General features: G+C 40.3%; 2 protein-coding genes across 4 annotated transcripts; both read left to right on the top strand.

The window, feature by feature from the left end:
* The first annotated feature begins 1,794 nt into the window (after window positions 1-1,794).
* LOC147058946 (low choriolytic enzyme-like) lies at window positions 1,795-7,360 on the top strand. 2 transcript variants are annotated; one of them, XM_085908179.1, is made up of 10 exons: window positions 1,800-1,943; window positions 2,093-2,160; window positions 2,714-2,747; window positions 2,839-2,889; window positions 5,376-5,525; window positions 5,607-5,736; window positions 6,042-6,220; window positions 6,547-6,628; window positions 6,939-7,063; window positions 7,193-7,360. In XM_085908179.1, coding segments are annotated over exons 1-10 (870 nt in total). In that variant the 5' UTR covers window positions 1,800-1,894; the 3' UTR covers window positions 7,195-7,360. The 2 variants fall into 2 exon arrangements, with proteins under 2 accessions (XP_085764304.1, XP_085764305.1); XM_085908178.1 differs by lacking the exon at window positions 7,193-7,360 and having other exon boundaries at window positions 1,795-1,943; window positions 6,939-7,071.
* Window positions 7,361-9,426: 2,066 nt separating this feature from the next.
* LOC147058945 (low choriolytic enzyme-like) lies at window positions 9,427-14,996 on the top strand. 2 transcript variants are annotated; one of them, XM_085908242.1, is made up of 10 exons: window positions 9,431-9,587; window positions 9,737-9,804; window positions 10,350-10,383; window positions 10,475-10,525; window positions 13,012-13,161; window positions 13,243-13,372; window positions 13,678-13,856; window positions 14,183-14,264; window positions 14,575-14,699; window positions 14,829-14,996. In XM_085908242.1, coding segments are annotated over exons 1-10 (870 nt in total). In that variant the 5' UTR covers window positions 9,431-9,538; the 3' UTR covers window positions 14,831-14,996. The 2 variants fall into 2 exon arrangements, with proteins under 2 accessions (XP_085764367.1, XP_085764368.1); XM_085908241.1 differs by lacking the exon at window positions 14,829-14,996 and having other exon boundaries at window positions 9,427-9,587; window positions 14,575-14,707.
* The last annotated feature ends 2,496 nt before the right edge of the window (window positions 14,997-17,492 follow it).

Below are 17,492 nucleotides of genomic sequence, written 5' to 3'. Positions count from 1 at the left end.
TTTCTTTTTCATGTCTTTTGTGTTTCTTTTACGTCTTTATGTTTTGCATCCACTGAGATGTCCTGCACCGATAGGATCACTGAGGGCGGACCTCACCAGTGTATAAATAGGGTCAGAGTCTGTGAGCCTCTCCTGACAACTCGTCACCTCAAATGACTCAACTGCAATGTGAGGCCGATAAGGATGCCATGGATGTGCACCTTCACAGACACCAGCTCCCCATTCCACTGAACATTCTCATGCCACCTCCCCGCCTCCTCCACCACAGTCGTCTGCTGGAGGCTCTGCATACTCGCCTGTGGCAGTAACAGCGGCTCAATTGGCAACTGGTCAGCAGCACAAAGTGCCACTGCTACACATCAACAGGATGATAGTAATTCAAGCTGCAACACCATCAGGATGACACAGTTATTTTCTCAATTCTTTATGTCTTATATCCACTTTGACGTCATGCGTCAATAGGATTGCTCAGGTATACTTCACTAGTGTATGAATAGGGCCAGAGTCTCAACAGAGTTCAGTCACAACGCAACTCTCGACTCACTGTGAGCATTTCCTACAAAGGGAAGTCTGTCGGTTTTCTTTCATAAGTCACCAAGATATTCAAGCTCAATATGTTCTGAGAGGCTTTTTTTAAGATAAATTGTTCATAGGTCGTTATATTGTTGCAGACATTTGGACCGGGCCTCTCATCCAGCAGGCATGCAATTGTGGGCTGGTTTATTCATATATTTCTTGGTATAATTCTGCCACATACGTTGGTGACCCCTGACGCGAGTTAACACACCAAGATGTGAGGCCGACAATTACCTGCTGTTCGCCAAAGGATGGCTGAACACCTGTCACAAGACCAGCTGCGCACCGATTCTCTCTCTGGACACTCTCTGGCCATGGCTGCCTCGTCCGCCGTGGTCTTTTGCTGGGGTTTCTTGGTGGTACCCTTAATGACGGCTCAGGTGACTCCTGACCAGCAGCCCAGGATGCCGCTACACGTCAGCTCGCAGGATGATGGTGATTCATGCTCGCAACGTTATCTGGAAAGATGCATGCTGTCCCACCCGGCCAGTCAGTGCTGCCCGCACCTCAACATGTACCCCAAGCCAGTAGGACAGCTGCGCATCAAACCCAAGACCAGCCCAACCCAGCCATCCCACCAATACACTCAGTGCCGCCTGGAGCCTACCTCCTTCACCTCTGTGAGAGATCCAGTCCCTCATCCTCGTCGGATCCGGCGTGCCCCTATTGGAAGTTATAGAGAAAATCACAAATGGCATAGATAATAAAAAAACAGGTTATGGTGATTTTCATAGATCTAAAGAAAGCATTTGACACAATAAATCATGGCATTCTATACAACAAATTAGAGAGATATGCATCAGAGGGGCTGGTCTGGACTGATTGAGGAGCTACTTCAGCAACAGGCAGCAATTTGTAAAATTTGGACATCATGTATCTGACTTTTTGCCCATAACGTGGAGTACCTCAGAAACAGAACTGACAGAGGCAGAGTAACAGGAGGAACTGACAAACTAACAGAACGATCCAACAGGGGAGTACCACGCAGACAGGACTTAACATTAGAACAGCTGGTGTTCTGGTTGTTACCTATGCTATACAAGACAACACCTGTGACGACAGGTTACGTAAGACAGGTAACGAGAGGCAGGTAACAGCCATTACACTGATTACGGGTAGACACAGGCAGAAAGGGGCGAGTCCACAGAGACGCGAACCGAAACCATGACAAAACTGACACGAGGAAACCACTGGAGGCATGACAGTCTTCTTGGTAGGTGGAAATTTTTGCCATGTTGTGGCGTACAACAAATCATGGGAACTTACATACAAGCACATAGTTTGGCAGCTGGAATCTGTCAGACACACCTTATTTACAATGTATAAAAGGCAATCACCAGGTACCACAGGCATACCTGAAAATACTGGTAAGACAGAATTGCTCTACTTTTACTTGCTTTGTTTATCTTTCAATTCATCTCTCTGTCTCTCTCTGTTTCTCTCTCTCACACACAAACCCATCACTGTAATTTTAACTTTTTAATGTCTTTTTATTTTTTTTTATTTTCATTTTTAGAAAACAACAACACCATGACGCCAATTGTCATCACCGTTCTTCTTCTGTCTGTTGCAACCGTTTCTCCGGTATGATCAGGTTTTTGAATTTATAATTTTTACATAATTTGATCAATGACAGGAAAGACATGCCTTTAATAATTTTACTGATGTAAGTTTTTTGAACAATCGGCCATCGTTATCAGTGACATGTTAACTATTTATAAGAAAAAAATCTTTTTCAAATATTAAAAAGTGTGCCCTGCGATTGGTTGGCAACCAGTTCAGGGTGTCCCCCGCCTACTGCCCGATGACGGCTGGGATAGGCTCCAGCACGCCCGCGACCCCCGTGGGGACTAAGCGGTTCAGAAAATGAATGAATATTAATACCAAAATGTCTGAACTTTTATGAAATAAGGTTTTGTGATTTGTAACAACAATTTAAAGCCATTTTGCTTTTGTAGGATTTTTCTGCTATTGCATTTTCCAGGGAAATGTACACAAATGTGTAGTCTTGGGCTCTTCAGAGTTTTCTTTTGTGTCGTCCTGCTACAATTAAATTGATAAATTTACATGAAATGATTTGTCTTTTCATATGCACTGTTGTGAAATGAATACTTAAAAATTTGATTGTTTTTTCCAGGTCTCAATAAAGGGCAATGGCAAAAAGGAAAAGGGTGTGTACAAATTTATATTACTGTACAATTGGTTGTTCGAGTCTCAGTGTGAACAATATGAAAACTTTCTAGTGCTCTTACTTTTTACCAGACGAGTCCGTTTCTAGAAGAATTGAAGAGGCAAATGCAAATGTTAGACCAGGTAAGTGTTTTCCTTTGGCAATGAAATGTAATCTATGTACTGAGATATTTCTCTGAGCATCATTCAGCTGAATCGAATAAGGTTTATTAGAATACTGTGGTGGGAACATTTGACAAATAATCTGCACTGTGTTTAGGAGTGCATTTGGTAGTTACATTTAATTTGTTTTAGGAATATGAGCGTGTCCTTTGACAAATGTTAACCTTGTAACCAACGAGCAGAAATTTTGCGGGGACCCATTTTGCAGCCGAAGGACGAGACAGGTAAAAAAAAGGACGGACTGGGGACTGACAGAAGTGGGTCTTTGTTCTGGTCACGTCATCGTCCTTATCTGGGTCAAGTGCTAAACTCTCAGTCCGTCTGATGGACCGTTTCAGCACACCAGCACTGTGTGCAAAATTAGGGCTTTGCGTTTCTGTCTCTCATATATAATCCATACTTCCTGACTAAATGTGAACAATAAAACAAAAAAATGTCCTTTTATTCAATCAGGTTGTGGCAAAAAGACAATTTGAGTAAAATAATGCAAACATTTTGAAAAATCCTATTTATGGGCTATAAAACTGACAGAAATACAATTAACTATTTTCAGTTACGCTGTCAAACAAATCTTGTAATGTATCACAATCTATATCTGGTCTATTTATGTCAATACAGTGTATTAAAGTTAAAAAAAAAGAAAAACCGAAGTGGAACCCTTTAAGTGAAATGGATGTGAATAGGTAGCTAACCAATAAGTTTTAAATGTGTATTATGAAACCTCAGATTTGATTCTATGCTTGGTTACAATGCAGAGCGGGATCCTGGTTAAAGTAAAACATTTTAAACTTGTTTACAACTTAATATTGCAAATAAATATACGTCAATGTGAGGCTTTGTAAGGCTGTTTGGTGTAAATACCGTAATTTTTGGACTATAGGTCGCTCCGGAGTATAAGTCGAACCAGCCATAAAATGCATAATAAAGTGAAAAAAAAAACCCATATATAAGTCGCACCGGAGTATAAGTCGCACTTTTGGGGCAAATTTATTCGTCAAAATCCAACACCAAGAACAGACATGAACGAGAAACAACAGGCTAAACGATAGGTATGCTAACGTGACATAAACACAAACGAAGAGCTGAGAACGGGCCTGACGTAACATTCAGAGTTATTCTAATAACTATTACATAAATAACACGTTTATAAAAAAATCTGTGTCACTCCAATTCATTAAATCACTCGATCGTCCTTTATGTAAACAATGCCGCATACGCGCGCCGTCGGACTTGTCGTGATTTGCATTTCTAATTATTCCACAGACCCATATAATGATATATAAAGTATATTTCAAATAACTATCATATTACAACAATATTATGAAACCATCTGTGTCACTCCAAATAATTAAATCCATCGATCAAATTCCTCATCCTTCGTCAACAACGCCGCGCGTGGGCCCTGACGTCAGCCTCGTCTTTATTCTACAGATCTAGTATATATTCTACAGATCTAGTATATAACTATATTGTAGCGTTAACAAAGTACAAGCGAAGATGTGGGTTTGGTAAACGGCTCTTTATTTAACAAAACAAGAGTTCAACGAGGCAACAACTACTGAACTTCCAGCCACGGAGGTGGAAGAGAGCTCCATAGAATAGGACCATGCGTGCGTAAAAGCCATGTCCGAGCCCCATCCACCGTCCCCGGACAGCCACCCGGCCGAGCGCCGGCCCCAGACTTCCATCCACGGAAGTGAAAGAGAGCTCTGTTAAGTCGGACCGGACGTGCGTAAAAGCCATAATAGTTTTTCAAACCTTCTGTGTCACTCCAAATCACAAAATCCTTCAAACTCTTCGTCCTCCGTGTCACTTACAAACAAAGCCGCTAATGATGCCGGTAGTACGTGGGGCTCTTCGTCATCTTCGTCATCCCGTGATCGAATCTTTGTCCTTTATGTAAACAACCGCCGCGCTGCTGACGTCACTTGAAATTCAAATTACAGCAATCTTTTGCTACATCGCGGTTCGTTTATCGCGGTTTTCCTTTTTTTTTTTTTCTTTGAATTTCGAAAATTCTTGAAAGAATTCACATATAAGTCGCTCCTCAGTATAAGTCGCCCCCCCACCCAAACTAAGAAAATAGCTGCGATTTATAGTCCGAAAATTACGGTACTCTGGCATATGCACGACAACATTTCAATCAAATTGGGTTTCTCATGTTGTGGGTATAACGGATAGACCACTGACAGAAGCCCTTTTTAGTTATGAGGATGGACCGGGAAGGAGGGATGATTATATTATGAATATTGACGGACAGATTAGGACAGAAAGGTGTCCGGGTTAGGGGACCAAGGAGAGATGACGGACCGGCAAAATTTGGTAAAGTGTTCACCTCTGGAACGTTGTCTACCTGGTGTAGAAACATTGACCTTATAACTGACTAAAGAAACCGTTCGACATGACAAATCACACTGTCTGAATCTCCGCTGTTTGTTATTCTACAGGCTTAAACCTGACATATGGCGACATTATGGGTGACATGATCGATGACGACGGAATTTTGAGGAATGCTGTCCCCTGCACCAGCACTGGCTGTAAATGGCCAAAATCTGGAAACGAAGTTTTAATTCCCTATGAAATCTCCAGAGCTTTTAGTAAGTAATGGTATCGTTAATTATTATAAGTGTAATTTTGATAAATCAAACTTAGCAGTTCAACGTTCTGTTTGTCTGCAGGCAGGCAACAAAAGAGAATTATAGAAAATGCCCTAAGTGAGATCAGTAATGGAGAGGGCACAACCTGCATTCGCTTTGTCAAGAAGAAAGGAAGAGATAGGAACTATCTCTCCTTCATATCAGACTCGGGGTAAGAAATACAGTTACTAAAACTCACATTTGTTTTTCACATTGATTCATCTTATTTGCACAAAAAAAGCACCTTCGTCTTTGAGGTGAACGACTTTAGTACTGTTGTGGTTGTTTTCCAGTGTGAAATCATTTCTTATTTTTGAGTCAGTTACTTGCGACAAAATATTTCACTTTAGTGTCGTAAAATCAAGAGTGGCAACAATTTGGAAAAATTCTGTACAGATGTCTTACTTTCCATTTGGCTAAAAGTCAGCAAATCGATCAATCAGTGAGCTCATGACATCAATTGATTTTGTGTGCCAGGTGTTGGTCATACCTTGGTCAAATAGGTGGCAGACAACCAATCTCCTTGCAGAGAAATGGTTGTGTGTTCAAAGACATTGTGCAACACGAGGTCCTCCATGCACTTGGATTCCACCATGAGCAGGTCCGCTCTGACAGAGATGATCATGTCATCATTCAGTTTGAAAACATCATATCGGGTGAGCTTGCCAACAGACTTTTTACAGAATTGGTACTGGACGTACATGAGAGCATATTGACTATGGTTCAAATTATTTATCTTCTTGGAAATGGCTAACAGCTAGTCCAAAGTGTATGCTACTTCAAACCGACTATAAAATGGGTGATGGATCATTTTTGTCAGAATGGCAGTCATATTATCATATATGTAAATGTCCCGCCATCATCATTTTTATCGAGCAAATATAATTCATGATACTCAGAAGACAGTATATACAACTGAAAACTAGTACACCATCTTACTGAAAGAAATTTGAATTAATTATGCCTTTCTACTTGTATGCAGGAACGGAACGAAACTTTCAGATTGCAAATACAAACAACTTGAACACCCCCTATGATTTTGACTCTGTGATGCATTACAGCCCGTGAGTACATCTGTCCAACCATACAATAATATGATCTATTGGAATGCAGATGTCCAACTGCTCAATGTTTCAGTTTTTTTTGCTCAACGTTTTATTTTCTAACATGGAACTAAACATCCAAATTCTCAACAGGTGTTTTGTCCATATCTTCATATATAATCTATATGTTGTCATCTGTTGTGGAAAATCTATTTAGAAAATATTTGAAAACATGAATGGTCATCCACAATAGGAAATTCCAGTTGACTTTCACCTAATTCTGCATGTAATGGGTTAAAAAAATAATAGGTTATTTATTTATTGTTTGTAGATTTGCCTTCTCCTCAAATGGCCAACGGACCATCGTTGCCAGAGATAGTTCTATAACTAATTTTGGTGATGCAACAGAGATGAGTGCCAGAGACTATGATCTTGTCAATCGTCTTTATGAGTGCTGTGAGTAAACACTTTGTCTGATAATTTGTGAATCAGCATTTGCTCCAAAAACATACAAAATACACTAACATCTGCCTGACTGTATAATTTCGCCTGTTAATTGCTGTCTATTTTCCCTCCCACCATCAGAAACTTCAAGACAAACGGAGGATGTCCAGGTCTTGTTGAGGTCTCCGGTGGTGACAAAAAGAAGTACTTAAGCATATCATTTTAAATGTATTAACTAGTAATTAGTCATAACTAACAGTAATTTACATATATTTGAATCAAAAAATAAACACATTATAAAGAGGTAAATGCGTGAGTTTTTCCTTTTAAAAGATTCTCTCTGGAATAGGCCATTGGCTCATGAGGTTGGTGGACTCCGGGTTGACAATTTACAGATGAACTGACTGATTTATTTGATGCAGTCAAAAAAATGAAAGAGAAAGGATCACTCATTGCCTGGCATTTTCATCATCATCTTTGACTCCTTGGCAATTGAGGAAAGTAAGGAAATGCCAAGAAGGGATTTTAATGGGTCGTGTAGTTCAACTTGTAGCAGCATCAACCAATCCATGCACAATTTGCTCCTCTATTTTCTTTTTCATGTCTTTTGTGTTTCTTTGACGTCTTTATGTTTTGCATCCACTGTGATGTCCTGCACCGATAGGATCACTGAGGGCGGACCTCACCAGTGTATAAATAGGGTCAGAGTCTGTGAGCCTCTCCTGACAACTCGTCACCTCAAATGACTCAACTGCAATGTGAGGCCGATAAGGATGCCATGGATGTGCACCTTCACAGACACCAGCTCCCCATTCCACTGAACATTCTCATGCCACCTCCCCGCCTCCTCCACCACAGTCGTCTGCTGGAGGCTCTGCATACTCGCCTGTGGCAGTAACAGCGGCTCAATTGGCAACTGGTCAGCAGCACAAAGTGCCACTGCTACACATCAACAGGATGATAGTAATTCAAGCTGCAACACCATCAGGATGACACAGTTATTTTCTCAATTCTTTATGTCTTATATCCACTTTGACGTCATGCGTCAATAGGATTGCTCAGGTATACTTCACTAGTGTATGAATAGGGCCAGAGTCTCAACAGAGTTCAGTCACAACGCAACTCTCGACTCACTGTGAGCATTTCCTACAAAGGGAAGTCTGTCGGTTTTCTTTCATAAGTCACCAAGATATTCAAGCTCAATATGTTCTGAGAGGCTTTTTTTAAGATAAATTGTTCATAGGTCGTTATATTGTTGCAGACATTTGGACCGGGCCTCTCATCCAGCAGGCATGCAATTGTGGGCTGGTTTATTCATATATTTCTTGGTATAATTCTGCCACATACGTTGGTGACCCCTGACGCGAGTTAACACACCAAGATGTGAGGCCGACAACTATTACCTGCTGTTCGCCAAAGGATGGCTGAACACCTGTCACAAGACCAGCAGCGCACCGATTCTCTCTCTGGACACTCTCTGGCCATGGCTGCCTCGTCCGCCGTGGTCTTTTGCTGGGGTTTCTTGGTGGTACCCTTAATGACGGCTCAGGTGACTCCTGACCAGCAGCCCAGGATGCCGCTACACGTCAGCTCGCAGGATGATGGTGATTCATGCTCGCAACGTTATCTGGAAAGATGCATGCTGTCCCACCCGGCCAGTCAGTGCTGCCCGCACCTCAACATGTACCCCAAGCCAGTAGGACAGCTGCGCATCAAACCCAAGACCAGCCCAACCCAGCCATCCCACCAATACACTCAGTGCCGCCTGGAGCCTACCTCCTTCACCTCTGTGAGAGATCCAGTCCCTCATCCTCGTCGGATCCGGCGTGCCCCTATTGGAAGTTATAGAGAAAATCACAAATGGCATAGATAATAAAAAAACAGGTTATGGTGATTTTCATAGATCTAAAGAAAGCATTTGACACAATAAATCATGGCATTCTATACAACAAATTAGAGAGATATGCATCAGAGGGGCTGGTCTGGACTGATTGAGGAGCTACTTAAGCAACAGGCAGCAATTTGTAAAAATTGGACATCATGTATCTGACTTTTTGCCCATAACGTGGAGTACCTCAGAAACAGAACTGACAGAGGCAGAGTAACAGGAGGAACTGACAAACTAACAGAACGATCCAACAGGGGAGTACCACGCAGACAGGACTTAACATTAGAACAGCTGGTGTTCTGGTTGTTACCTATGCTATACAAGACAACACATGTAACGACAGGTTACGTAAGACAGGTAACGAGAGGCAGGTAACAGCCATTACACTGATTACGGGTAGACACAGGCAGAAAGGGGCGAGTCCACAGAGACGCGAACCGAAACCATGACAAAACTGACACGAGGAAACCACTGGAGGCATGACAGTCTTCTTGGTAGGTGGAAATTTTTGCCATGTTGTGGCGTACAACAAATCATGGGAACTTACATACAAGCACATAGTTTGGCAGCTGGAATCTGTCAGACACACCTTATTTACAATGTATAAAAGGCAATCACCAGGTACCACAGGCATACCTGAAAATACTGGTAAGACAGAATTGCTCTACTTTTACTTGCTTTGTTTATCTTTCAATTCATCTCTCTGTCTCTCTCTGTTTCTCTCTCTCACACACAAACCCATCACTGTAATTTTAACTTTTTAATGTCTTTTTATTTTTTTTTATTTTCATTTTTAGAAAACAACAACACCATGACGCCAATTGTCATCACCGTTCTTCTTCTGTCTGTTGCAACCGTTTCTCCGGTATGATCAGGTTTTTGAATTTATAATTTTTACATAATTTGATCAATGACAGGAAAGACATGCCTTTAATAATTTTAAGTTTTTTGAACAATTGGCCATCGTTATCAGTGACATGTTAACTATTTATAAGAAAAAATTCTTTTTCAAATATTAAAAAGTGTGCCCTGCGATTGGTTGGCAACCAGTTCAGGGTGTCCCCCGCCTACTGCCCGATGACGGCTGGGATAGGCTCCAGCACGCCCGCGACCCCCGTGGGGACTAAGCGGTTCAGAAAATGAATGAATATTAATACCAAAATGTCTGAACTTTTATGAAATAAGGTTTTGTGATTTGTAACAACAATTTAAAGCCATTTTGCTTTTGTAGGATTTTTCTGCTATTGCATTTTCCAGGGAAATGTACACAAATGTGTAGTCTTGGGCTCTTCAGAGTTTTCTTTTGTGTCGTCCTGCTACAATTAAATTGATAAATTTACATGAAATGATTTGTCTTTTCATATGCACTGTTGTGAAATGAATACTTAAAAATTTGATTGTTTTTTCCAGGTCTCAATAAAGGGCAATGGCAAAAAGGAAAAGGGTGTGTACAAATTTATATTACTGTACAATTGGTTGTTCGAGTCTCAGTGTGAACAATATGAAAACTTTCTAGTGCTCTTACTTTTTACCAGACGAGTCCGTTTCTAGAAGAATTGAAGAGGCAAATGCAAATGTTAGACCAGGTAAGTGTTTTCCTTTGGCAATGAAATGTAATCTATGTACTGAGATATTTCTCTGAGCATCATTCAGCTGAATCGAATAAGGTTTATTAGAATACTGTGGTGGGAACATTTGACAAATAATCTGCACTGTGTTTAGGAGTGCATTTGGTAGTTACATTTAATTTGTTTTAGGAATATGAGCGTGTCCTTTGACAAATGTTAACCTTGTAACCAACGAGCAGAAATTTTGCGGGGACCCATTTTGCAGCCGAAGGACGAGACAGGTAAAAAAAAGGACGGACTGGGGACTGACAGAAGTGGGTCTTTGTTCTGGTCACGTCATCGTCCTTATCTGGGTCAAGTGCTAAACTCTCAGTCCGTCTGATGGACCGTTTCAGCACACCAGCACTGTGTGCAAAATTAGGGCTTTGCGTTTCTGTCTCTCATATATAATCCATACTTCCTGACTAAATGTGAACAATAAAACAAAAAAATGTCCTTTTATTCAATCAGGTTGTGGCAAAAAGACAATTTGAGTAAAATAATGCAAACATTTTGAAAAATCCTATTTATGGGCTATAAAACTGACAGAAATACAATTAACTATTTTCAGTTACGCTGTCAAACAAATCTTGTAATGTATCACAATCTATATCTGGTCTATTTATGTCAATACAGTGTATTAAAGTTAAAAAAAAAGAAAAACCGAAGTGGAACCCTTTAAGTGAAATGGATGTGAATAGGTAGCTAACCAATAAGTTTTAAATGTGTATTATGAAACCTCAGATTTGATTCTATGCTTGGTTACAATGCAGAGCGGGATCCTGGTTAAAGTAAAACATTTTAAACTTGTTTACAACTTAATATTGCAAATAAATATACGTCAATGTGAGGCTTTGTAAGGCTGTTTGGTGTAAATACCGTAATTTTTGGACTATAGGTCGCTCCGGAGTATAAGTCGAACCAGCCATAAAATGCATAATAAAGTGAAAAAAAAACCCCATATATAAGTCGCACCGGAGTATAAGTCGCACTTTTGGGGCAAATTTATTCGTCAAAATCCAACACCAAGAACAGACATGAACGAGAAACAACAGGCTAAACGATAGGTATGCTAACGTGACATAAACACAAACGAAGAGCTGAGAACGGGCCTGACGTAACATTCAGAGTTATTCTAATAACTATTACATAAATAACACGTTTATAAAAAAATCTGTGTCACTCCAATTCATTAAATCACTCGATCGTCCTTTATGTAAACAATGCCGCATACGCGCGCCGTCGGACTTGTCGTGATTTGCATTTCTAATTATTCCACAGACCCATATAATGATATATAAAGTATATTTCAAATAACTATCATATTACAACAATATTATGAAACCATCTGTGTCACTCCAAATAATTAAATCCATCGATCAAATTCCTCATCCTTCGTCAACAACGCCGCGCGTGGGCCCTGACGTCAGCCTCGTCTTTATTCTACAGATCTAGTATATATTCTACAGATCTAGTATATAACTATATTGTAGCGTTAACAAAGTACAAGCGAAGATGTGGGTTTGGTAAACGGCTCTTTATTTAACAAAACAAGAGTTCAACGAGGCAACAACTACTGAACTTCCAGCCACGGAGGTGGAAGAGAGCTCCATAGAATAGGACCATGCGTGCGTAAAAGCCATGTCCGAGCCCCATCCACCGTCCCCGGACAGCCACCCGGCCGAGCGCCGGCCCCAGACTTCCATCCACGGAAGTGAAAGAGAGCTCTGTTAAGTCGGACCGGACGTGCGTAAAAGCCATAATAGTTTTTCAAACCTTCTGTGTCACTCCAAATCACAAAATCCTTCAAACTCTTCGTCCTCCGTGTCACTTACAAACAAAGCCGCTAATGATGCCGGTAGTACGTGGGGCTCTTCGTCATCTTCGTCATCCCGTGATCGAATCTTTGTCTTTTATGTAAACAACCGCCGCGCTGCTGACGTCACTTGAAATTCAAATTACAGCAATCTTTTGCTACATCGCGGTTCGTTTATCGCGGTTTTCCTTTTTTTTTTTTTCTTTGAATTTCGAAAATTCTTGAAAGAATTCACATATAAGTCGCTCCTCAGTATAAGTCGCCCCCCCACCCAAACTAAGAAAATAGCTGCGATTTATAGTCCGAAAATTACGGTACTCTGGCATATGCACGACAACATTTCAATCAAATTGGGTTTCTCATGTTGTGGGTATAACGGATAGACCACTGACAGAAGCCCTTTTTAGTTATGAGGATGGACCGGGAAGGAGGGATGATTATATTATGAATATTGACGGACAGATTAGGACAGAAAGGTGTCCGGGTTAGGGGACCAAGGAGAGATGACGGACCGGCAAAATTTGGTAAAGTGTTCACCTCTGGAACGTTGTCTACCTGGTGTAGAAACATTGACCTTATAACTGACTAAAGAAACCGTTCGACATGACAAATCACACTGTCTGAATCTCCGCTGTTTGTTATTCTACAGGCTTAAACCTGACATATGGCGACATTATGGGTGACATGATCGATGACGACGGAATTTTGAGGAATGCTGTCCCCTGCACCAGCACTGGCTGTAAATGGCCAAAATCTGGAAACGAAGTTTTAATTCCCTATGAAATCTCCAGAGCTTTTAGTAAGTAATGGTATCGTTAATTATTATAAGTGTAATTTTGATAAATCAAACTTAGCAGTTCAACGTTCTGTTTGTCTGCAGGCAGGCAACAAAAGAGAATTATAGAAAATGCCCTAAGTGAGATCAGTAATGGAGAGGGCACAACCTGCATTCGCTTTGTCAAGAAGAAAGGAAGAGATAGGAACTATCTCTCCTTCATATCAGACTCGGGGTAAGAAATACAGTTACTAAAACTCACATTTGTTTTTCACATTGATTCATCTTATTTGCACAAAAAAAGCACCTTCGTCTTTGAGGTGAACGACTTTAGTACTGTTGTGGTTGTTTTCCAGTGTGAAATCATTTCTTATTTTTGAGTCAGTTACTTGCGACAAAATATTTCACTTTAGTGTCGTAAAATCAAGAGTGGCAACAATTTGGAAAAATTCTGTACAGATGTCTTACTTTCCATTTGGCTAAAAGTCAGCAAATCGATCAATCAGTGAGCTCATGACATCAATTGATTTTGTGTGCCAGGTGTTGGTCATACCTTGGTCAAATAGGTGGCAGACAACCAATCTCCTTGCAGAGAAATGGTTGTGTGTTCAAAGACATTGTGCAACACGAGGTCCTCCATGCACTTGGATTCCACCATGAGCAGGTCCGCTCTGACAGAGATGATCATGTCATCATTCAGTTTGAAAACCTCATATCGGGTGAGCTTGCCAACAGACTTTTTACAGAATTGGTACTGGACGTACATGAGAGCATATTGACTATGGTTCAAATTATTTATCTTCTTGGAAATGGCTAACAGCTAGTCCAAAGTGTATGCTACTTCAAACCGACTATAAAATGGGTGATGGATCATTTTTGTCAGAATGGCAGTCATATTATCATATATGTAAATGTCCCGCCATCATCATTTTTATCGAGCAAATATAATTCATGATACTCAGAAGACAGTATATACAACTGAAAACTAGTACACCATCTTACTGAAAGAAATTTGAATTAATTATGCCTTTCTACTTGTATGCAGGAACGGAACGAAACTTTCAGATTGCAAATACAAACAACTTGAACACCCCCTATGATTTTGACTCTGTGATGCATTACAGCCCGTGAGTACATCTGTCCAACCATACAATAATATGATCTATTGGAATGCAGATGTCCAACTGCTCAATGTTTCAGTTTTTTTTGCTCAACGTTTTATTTTCTAACATGGAACTAAACATCCAAATTCTCAACAGGTGTTTTGTCCATATCTTCATATATAATCTATATGTTGTCATCTGTTGTGGAAAATCTATTTAGAAAATATTTGAAAACATGAATGGTCATCCACAATAGGAAATTCCAGTTGACTTTCACCTAATTCTGCATGTAATGGGTTAAAAAAATAATAGGTTATTTATTTATTGTTTGTAGATTTGCCTTCTCCTCAAATGGCCAACGGACCATCGTTGCCAGAGATAGTTCTATAACTAATTTTGGTGATGCAACAGAGATGAGTGCCAGAGACTATGATCTTGTCAATCGTCTTTATGAGTGCTGTGAGTAAACACTTTGTCTGATAATTTGTGAATCAGCATTTGCTCCAAAAACATACAAAATACACTAACATCTGCCTGACTGTATAATTTCGCCTGTTAATTGCTGTCTATTTTCCCTCCCACCATCAGAAACTTCAAGACAAACGGAGGATGTCCAGGTCTTGTTGAGGTCTCCGGTGGTGACAAAAAGAAGTACTTAAGCATATCATTTTAAATGTATTAACTAGTAATTAGTCATAACTAACAGTAATTTACATATATTTGAATCAAAAAATAAACACATTATAAAGAGGTAAATGCGTGAGTTTTTCCTTTTAAAAGATTCTCTCTGGAATAGGCCATTGGCTCATGAGGTTGGTGGACTCCGGGTTGACAATTTACAGATGAACTGACTGATTTATTTGATGCAGTCAAAAAAATGAAAGAGAAAGGATCACTCATTGCCTGGCATTTTCATCATCATCTTTGACTCCTTGGCAATTGAGGAAAGTAAGGAAATGCCAAGAAGGGATTTTAATGGGTCGTGTAGTTCAACTTGTAGCAGCATCAACCAATCCATGCACAATTTGCTCCTCTATTTTCTTTTTCATGTCTTTTGTGTTTCTTTGACGTCTTTATGTTTTGCATCCACTGTGATGTCCTGCACCGATAGGATCACTGAGGGCGGATTTTGCTCAATTGGCCACTGGCCAGCAGCTCAAAGTACCTCTGCACATCAGCAGGATGATAGAACCTGAAAATGTCTGCTGTGCTGTCTATGTTTTCAGTGGCCCAGGGTAGACTACCTGGCCACCAGGGGTGAGAGGATTATTCTGCCTCTTTCTCAACTGGGAGTGGGGACGCTGATGATGACTGATCTGGATCTTTCACAAGGGCACACACTTCTAAGGGTCCAGTCCACCTAGGCTCTGTCCACTTCCTCTTCAAGGCCTTTTAGCCAGACAGTTGGGGTGAGCCGGATCTTTGTCTTCGCAGTAGTTTGCTCAACACACCTGCAACCATAAAACTGGGTAATTGTTATGAGATGTGAGTGTGTGCGCTTTCCAACATCTGGATTAGCAACTGGAAGGGTTAAAATTTGTCGGGGAAAACAACACCCTTTCTGGAACTCTAAAGGAGTGTGCCCAGTTCGGGCATTAACAGACATACACACACCCATCAAAGCGAGAGGGAGTGCTTAAACACAATTCAAATGGGTCTCTGCCATGACATTTAACGGCCTTCTAAATATTTGTTGTTTATTTTGTTGCTGTCTTCTCTCTATTAGCTGAATGATTTATCACCTTTTGCACTTCGGCGGACCTCCGGATTGCAGTACAAAACCTCTCCCTTTTCGCTCAACTGGACATCACGTTAGGGTCACCATCTGTTGCGTTTTGTTCAAGATGTTTGTCGTCGATCAAGGAAAACTAAGATGTGGAGTAACAGTTGGTTCTTTATTGGCAAGATCTTGGGTTGTTTAATGGCGGTCAGTACACGAGGCACTGCAGCAGACAAAACAACAAACCCCACTTTCCAGGTCAGAAGGTTTTATACTGTCCGGCGGGAAAGCAAAAGGATGTCCAGTGCGTATACAAATAAATAATTAAAAACTCATAAACCATACAATTTATGGGTAGCAAGAATTCGATTGGCCTTTTTTTCAATCAATGATCAAATAATCCACCCAGTTGGTCAAAACAATTTGTATTGGATCATTGAGCTGCAGATTCAAACTGAAGGCAAAGACATGTGTAACATAGATCTCACTTTAGTTCTGTGTTGCACAATATTGCTGCAAAGTGTTCTTCCTCTTTGTGATGAGGTGAGATGAAAAAGACATATGACTTTCTGAATCTGTAGTCCTTTGGCAGATGTTTTTCAAATATAAAAACCTAGTTAAAAACACATAACCATAATAATCATAATCATGGCATTAAAGAACTAGAACAAAACTCTCAATACAATAATGTTACCTGAGCTAGCTATCCACATGCACACTATAGTGTCTAGCGCACACTTGAACAACTAACCACAACACTTTAAGCAGTTTAAATGACACATTTGTCTGTTTCGCTGTAATGAATGGTGGTAACAGATCAACCCTTCAAATTCATTTATTTTGTTTTTGTCTTTGTTCCTCATCGCTCACCTTACATCTGCTTGGTGCACTTTCATGCTTTTATCAAACACTTAAATCTCTCTTAAATCTGGCCAACACTTTTTTAATAGCCTCCTGCCAGCAATTGCCTTCTAAGAAAATGTCTCACAGTTTTGAAACTATGATAATTGACAATGACTAATGGGAATCTATAGGAGCTGTCAGTTACTATGTGATTAACACCGACATAATTGTAATGTGAACTTCCCGAGACAGCGTTTCAGAACAAATTGTTTATGCAACAGGAATGTAGTGGTGCTTCATATTATTCAGGGCATTCCTTTTTCTAATTATACTCATCCGGAATCACTACAGATTTTAAGGTTGCCGATTTACAGTATGCGTTTTGTGAAATTTTCAGCCAAGTAAGTCACAGCTATCTGCTGTGTTTCTTCAAATTTCAGCATAATGCAACTGTATGTATATATCTTTTTTGAAAAACAACACAAAGAGGTGGGTGTATTCTGTGTCATATAATTATTTTGTTTACGTTCACATCCAGTATGTCCTTAATGTCACCTGTGCCATATCTAGTTTGAAGGCAGACAGTGCGGGTTTTTTTTTCTCACTCTGTAGTCATCAGCTCTGGCAATGAAAAAGTAAACGTGCCCTGTGCCTTGTCCCACCGAGCCGCTGCAGACTTACATTAACAA

This window comes from Syngnathus leptorhynchus, chromosome 3, assembly GCF_054491065.1.
Source record: "Syngnathus leptorhynchus isolate UIUO chromosome 3, UIUO_Slep, whole genome shotgun sequence".
Taxonomy (NCBI): domain Eukaryota; kingdom Metazoa; phylum Chordata; class Actinopteri; order Syngnathiformes; family Syngnathidae; genus Syngnathus; species Syngnathus leptorhynchus.
Note: the sequence above shows the minus strand (reverse complement) of the source record. Positions and strands in the feature narration are given on the sequence as shown.

Coding starts and splice junctions, on each gene's coding strand:
- LOC147058946 (XM_085908178.1), top strand. CDS start 1,895: ATGTATAAAAGGCAATCACCAGGTACCACAGGCATACCTGAAAATACT. Junction 2,748..2,838: donor CAATGGCAAAAAGGAAAAGG/GTGTGTACAAAT, acceptor ACTTTTTACCAG/ACGAGTCCGTTTCTAGAAGA. Junction 5,526..5,606: donor TGAAATCTCCAGAGCTTTTA/GTAAGTAATGGT, acceptor GTTTGTCTGCAG/GCAGGCAACAAAAGAGAATT.
- LOC147058945 (XM_085908241.1), top strand. CDS start 9,539: ATGTATAAAAGGCAATCACCAGGTACCACAGGCATACCTGAAAATACT. Junction 9,588..9,736: donor AGGCATACCTGAAAATACTG/GTAAGACAGAAT, acceptor TTTCATTTTTAG/AAAACAACAACACCATGACG. Junction 13,162..13,242: donor TGAAATCTCCAGAGCTTTTA/GTAAGTAATGGT, acceptor GTTTGTCTGCAG/GCAGGCAACAAAAGAGAATT.